Consider the following 6,299-nt stretch of genomic DNA (forward strand, 5'->3'; position numbering starts at 1 on the left):
CACCACTGCATAGGCTATATCGATGGATCCTTTGGCTGCGATACGATGAAACAACTTCGCGCTCGATGTAAAAAAGAATATAATAACGAACACCTATACGCAGCCATTTGTGTATTATACGATGGTATTAAAAAATAAATACGGCACAAACACAAAACCGAACACGCGACGATTGAGCGGTAATATCATCATTGCGGTGAGAACACAAACTCACACACTTCGCCTTAATTATGAGGGGGGAAATACACACACGAAGCTACAATAATCGAACTTGTGCGCGCTTTTTCACCGTCATTTCACTCGCGTAAACACGCACTCTCATCTTCGGTGCAGTTCGACACTCACTCGAGAAACTACACAATAACACACACCAACACATTTGCGCGCGTTTCGGAACAAGAAATAAAACGAAACGAAGCATCTGAATACCGAAACTGAAAACAATGCTTTGCTCACTCAGCCGAACGAACTTTTTTATGCCAAATGTTGAATTTCCCACAAACCGTATATTACTGTCACAGAAAACACAGACCCTCCATTAAACCAAAACACTGCTGCACACCACAAACATTCTACAACACCTGACGGGCACAAATTCAACTTCTGCTTTTTATACTATAGATGCTTTAAACTTGAAAGTTCATTCGCCTCTCATGTCTGCACGATTTTCCCAGGTTCCTAAGTTAAGAAGACCATGTCAAGGGAACATATTCTAATCTGCACAAAGGCAAGCGAGTACAAAAGTACTCGCAATTTGCATTTATTTGCAATGCCAATTTACCCAGACACCTTGGTTCTGAAGTCTGTGTTGGAGAAACACATTTCAGCCGGAACAAAGAAGCCCCGGACTTGCTTGTATTTGCAATGCCGATTTCCCCACGCTCCATGGATTTGAAGTCTTCGTTAGGCAAACACATTTCAGTCGGAACAAAAATATTCCCGACTTGCAAAAATTTGCAATGCCAATTCCCCCAGACACCTTGGACCTGAAGTCTGTGTTGGGGAAACACATTTCAGTTGGAGCAAAAATACCCCCGACTTTCATGTATTTGCAATGCCGATTCCTCCAACGCTGCTTGGTTTTGAAGTCCGTGTTAGGGAACAAATTTCAGTAAGAACAAAAGTTCCCATACTTTTCCAATGCCGATTTCCCCAAGGCTGCTTGGTTATGATGGCTGTGTTTGGGAAACCGTAAATCGGGCCAATCAAAACGAGGCAGATAGGGCGTTTAGATAACGCTTAACTTTTTAGAGTTATTCAATTGTTTATCTAATGAACAATAACATTTTATTTATTGCGATAGATGCGTAGATATATTCCCTATCAATTGATGCAAACATCTTTCCGATCCAGTAAGAAATGTTCGAGTTATAAGCATTCGGAATCTTTCATTTTTTCCTGCATGTTCTGTGTTTAGGTTTTCATTTTACCCCCCATATACTCCGGTTAGACGTAGTCCCACGTCAATACATGCAAAAAAAAAAACGAATAAAAAAATTTTTTTTTGACTCGATTATATACAGGATTCGATTATATACAGTGAAAAGAAACCAGAAACTGTATATAATCGAGTCCGCGCTGTATTGACTGTGTATGAATTAGTTGCGCAGTGAGTATGATGGCTTTAATAAAGATGGTTCAGCAACTTGTTTTACAATTTATTATGGTTCATTTTGGTTCATTTCACATTGTATGACATTCGATAGATGTTCAGCAGGACAAGGTTCTGAAGTTGAAACGGTGGATCAAAAAGACAATAGGCTTCCCATCAGTCAAATGGTTACACAGAAAAACATACACAAAAACAGACGTATGAAAATTTCCCTATTCCCGATACTGAATCTGAAGGAGATTGCGGATTTCAGAAATAAATTAAACAATTCGTACTACATAATTGCGTGATTATTTTCCTCAATTAAATCACCCCATTGCAGAGGCACTCTTTCCGAATGTCATTACACCTCAAAGAATTGAGGAACCGTGGATTGTCTATTTACTGAGACCACTTGAGAACACGAAACGAAAAACCTCCATTCTTCCCTAAATTGATGCGCTATTCCATTCGCATACTTCGCTTCCTCAACTTTACGTTGATTTTGGTGAACCGCACCTTTTGACTTCGCGATTGCTAAATCAAGAGCGGAGAAGAAATCATCGTTACCTGCAAGTAAGTGGTGGTGGGTAATGAGATAGACACTCGAGTGAAACTTAAACGGTTCGATTAGCGGCGTTCATGTCAATCGATGTTTTCACTCGTTTGAAGGTAAACGGATATAGATTGGAAATTGTGAATGGGATTTCGATCGCGAGAAATAAACTATTTCGCGTGTAAAAAAGGTTTATGTTCGCAATTGCTTTTCCCTATAATACTTCATATCATAACCTCTAAAGGGAATATTGCTTGCGAGTGTCAACGAGGAGTACGACTCAGTGAATTGTGAATCGAAGGGAAACACAGTTCAGTCTCAATTTTCCGTTTTCCATAGGAAGATTCGAGGAGTGCATTGCACCAATGGTGAAACCAATTAAGCAATCACAACAAATCGTACGATAATCGTAGAACTTCTTCCGACCCGATATACCGGTGGCGACACAATGCCTGGCTGTGTCACAGTTTTCATTTTATTCCAACTATCATAACGAAACTTTTTTTTTTTCAATTACAACCAGACCCAGAGTGCTGGAAAATAAACTGCTTGCTCCATACAGCAAATTAAATGAACAAAACCCCACTTTTTCCCTATTGCCTATCAAATTTATTCCCTGCAGTTTTTCATCCCTCGCGAAGCCACCCAACATAGACGAATGGGGCATCACTTTTTTAAGCCTGCCTCCCTCTTTCTCTTTCTCCCTCGAGCTCAGCCCAACCGCAAATCTCATTTTTATTTTTTCGCTCAACCGCTTCAATTTTGCGCTTTCTACATCACGTTGTCGCCAGCAGAGGACGCAGGAATCGGATTGAGAAGGTAGTAAGCAAAAAATAAAAAAGAATCAGTCACTCAGTTATTGACTCCAGTCACATTATTATTAACAATTTACTAGCGCATTTGTGTGCGCGACTATTGAAAGCCGATAAAATATAAAAGCACAATCGGGTCGGAATTGAAAACAAGAATATGTCCAAAAAAAAAAAGAGACGGAACGAGAGCGGGCGGGCGACCGGGGAACCGCTCGCTCGCTCACTCGCTCCGATTTCGTTCTATTTTTCGGTTTTTTTTCCTCTCGCTGTTGTTTCGTTCGTTTCGATTCACGGGGAGAAGAAAGGCCTGATTGTGAGGCACACAAATGAATGAACGGCGAATGCCTGCGAATTGTGTGAGCAGAGAAAGGGAAGAATAATGCCCCGTCCGGAGTAGAGAATACCCAACAAATCGTCGCCGGTGACGGGAAAAAGGGCGAGGAGCGAACGAGCGAGCGAGCGAGCGCAAGCGGAAGATGGAAGCACGAAGAAGTTTCAGCGAAGAGAGCGAGATGCAGCGCTGGCGATCGCGAAGCAATCGAAAGGAGACGGAGTGATTCGCTCTCTCCTGGGAGAGCGCGAAATCCAGGTAGGCTAGGAAAAGAGAGCGAGGCGCAAGCAAATGGTTGTGTGTGTGTGTGCGCACAGGAATCTTAAGATAAAAGGCGTAAACAATGGGGGAGAGAAATGGAAAACACGCCTCCTTTTCATCCGGTCGTTTGTGGTTGTGTTTTACCGTGTTTTCTTTCTCTTCTCACGGTTCGGTATGGTTTAGCGTTTTGTTGGCTGCCGATGTGTGCGTGTTGAATGGAAGAGAACAAAGCGAAATGAAGAATAGGTGAACACCGGAGCGATCGGGATGAGAGAAGGTGCTGAACTGGCAGAACCACAATTATTCAGTTTGAGTTTGGCTCTTGTGCTGTGAAGACCTGAATTGCAATCGGATTTTTTTACTGCATATAATTGAGCGAACCCGAATCCGAGATTTAATTTTGACAAGAGTTGAAAACAAGTTTTTTTTTGTGAGCGACAAAAACGGGTTACACAACAGCTGTTGAAAAGAATACAATTAGTGGAATAATTGATGTAAAAGGTGTTGTTGCAGACGAAGAAAAAAAAACTAGAGCGATCAGTAGTGATTTTATGAACTGAACAGTTCGAATTGAATGACAAATTGTGAAACCAGAAGTGCATCAAAAAGCGAACAATTTTAAAAGTGCGTTTGTGATTTACAACTTCCACAAAAAACAATGATCAATCACACCATGGCCAGTTTGGGTCATCCGCATTACGGATTTGCGCTCGGAAACCAGATGGAGATGCCGCCGGCAGCGGATTACGCGCCGCAACCACATCATAGCCCAAGCAACATGGACGTGAAGCCCCGGCTAAGCTTCCCACCATCCTCGCTGGCAGCTTATCAAACCCACACGCCGACCCAGGTCGTCGGTGGATCTCAGCAGCAAACCTCGCCCGGTCAGGACGGACACATTAAGCGTCCGATGAACGCTTTCATGGTATGGTCACGACTTCAGCGTCGGCAGATCGCGAAGGACAACCCGAAGATGCATAATTCGGAAATTTCCAAGCGCCTTGGTTCGGAGTGGAAGCTGCTGACTGAAGCTCAGAAGCGCCCCTTTATCGACGAAGCTAAACGTCTGCGGGCTAGCCACATGAAGGAACATCCCGACTACAAATACCGCCCACGTCGCAAGCCCAAGAACCCATTGACCAATGCCGCACATGGACTCCCCATCGGAATGCAGCAACCCGGCAAAGCCACCCTCGGGTCGTCTTACCCGTTCCATCAATTGCCACCGTACTTCGCCCCAACACATCCCCTGCAGCAGTTGGAACAACACTACTCCGTGCCATACTTTGGCGGTTTTGACCCGTTGACCCTGTCCAAGCTGCACCAGTCCCAGTCCCAAACGATGCAAAGCACCCAAAGCCACCTGGAAGCCCACAAGAACCAACAGATGCCTCCGACATCGTTGAGCTCGTTCTACTCCAACATCTACAGCGGCATTTCGGCGGCAGCCGCCGCGTCACCTTTGTACGCCGCCCACACCAACAGCCTCTACACCTCGTCTGCCTCGTCGGCCTCGCCCGGATCCAGCCCAAGTGCATCGCAACAGTCCAGTGCGCTGCCGGATATCGAAAACTCGATGCGACGACCCGTGCAGGTTATCTACTAGAGCTAGTTGTTGCTGTACTCGTAAGGCAGAGTTCTTTAAGTCGGATAGATCTGTTGACTTTTCGGTGATCGACAATCCCGTGAAACCGATCAGTATTTTGTAGTTCAGTTTATTCACTTCACCCCGTCCGATCAACCTGACACCATTGTACATATTAGCGGTTTTGTGATCGATGGGTTACAACGAAAGGAGCGCGAACACACACACGCCCACTCTATCTCCAAAATGTTTAATTTATTCATACGAAAACATTCGATAAGTGAGTAGTAAAAAAAGACAAGAAACAAAAAATACGAATCAAGGAACGTCACCCCTCTCATAGTAGGAATTTAGTTATTATTTCTTCAATCGAAGCAAAACAAAGCATTGTGTACCAATATGTTTTTACTGTAAATAGCTAGAGATTTATCGGTGTATCAGAGTGTGAGGCGCATCAGCGCACCAGGTAACAGAGGATGATGATCATGATGCTGTGAGGAATGACTTCACTCTAGAAGTGCTAGGCTAATTACCGTTGTAAAGATAGTTTTACGTTAGGCTCTCACCTTTTCCGTGTCTCCGTCGATAAGGCGGAGACGGAGTTTGATGGGTTTCAGACAGAGATTATTTTCTATCTCACAGAGTTAGGACGAAGCGTAGGGCAAATGGACGCAAGATGAAGCAAGCTTTATACTCCCTATTATCGCGAATATCTGCATCCGGGAACGACTCAGTAAATTTTTATCGATAGTTTAGGTATTGTAATGAATTTAATCTTATTTGTTATTATGATTAATGGAAAATCGGAAAAGATATCAGATTGTATTGTATGCAAAATAAAACTTTTCGTAAAAGGATAAACGCCACTTATTTCTTTTTCACTATATTATATTATATTTATCGGTTCGAAATTAATTGCTTTTTTCGATTGCAATTCCCCCTGGGTTCTCTCGCATTTGCCGTCGGCTTTGGTCTTTTGTTTGTGGTCTTCGTCTTCGAAAAATATGAATTACTGGATTACGCTCGTGATCAGGTCTGATCACGATTGAGTCCAAATAGTTCGAGGTTCAAGTGTTAAAAGCTCTTCGAAAAAAAATAGGGAAGGAACTCGTCTCAGTAATTGAAGGCATTTCAGTCAGTCGAGAGGTACACACTTACATAAT

At 43.3% G+C, this 6,299-nt stretch overlaps 1 protein-coding gene across 1 annotated transcript; it reads left to right on the forward strand.

The window, feature by feature from the left end:
• Nucleotides 1–3,872: 3,872 nt before the first annotated feature.
• On the forward strand, nucleotides 3,873–5,987 carry LOC129764615 (SOX domain-containing protein dichaete). The gene has a single exon (XM_055763872.1). It carries the CDS (start codon nucleotides 4,210–4,212, stop codon nucleotides 5,155–5,157), a length of 948 nt encoding a protein of 315 aa, XP_055619847.1. The 5' UTR covers nucleotides 3,873–4,209; the 3' UTR covers nucleotides 5,158–5,987.
• The last annotated feature ends 312 nt before the right edge of the window (nucleotides 5,988–6,299 follow it).

Source organism: Toxorhynchites rutilus, chromosome 2, assembly GCF_029784135.1.
Source record: "Toxorhynchites rutilus septentrionalis strain SRP chromosome 2, ASM2978413v1, whole genome shotgun sequence".
Classification (NCBI taxonomy): Eukaryota; Metazoa; Arthropoda; class Insecta; order Diptera; family Culicidae; genus Toxorhynchites; species Toxorhynchites rutilus.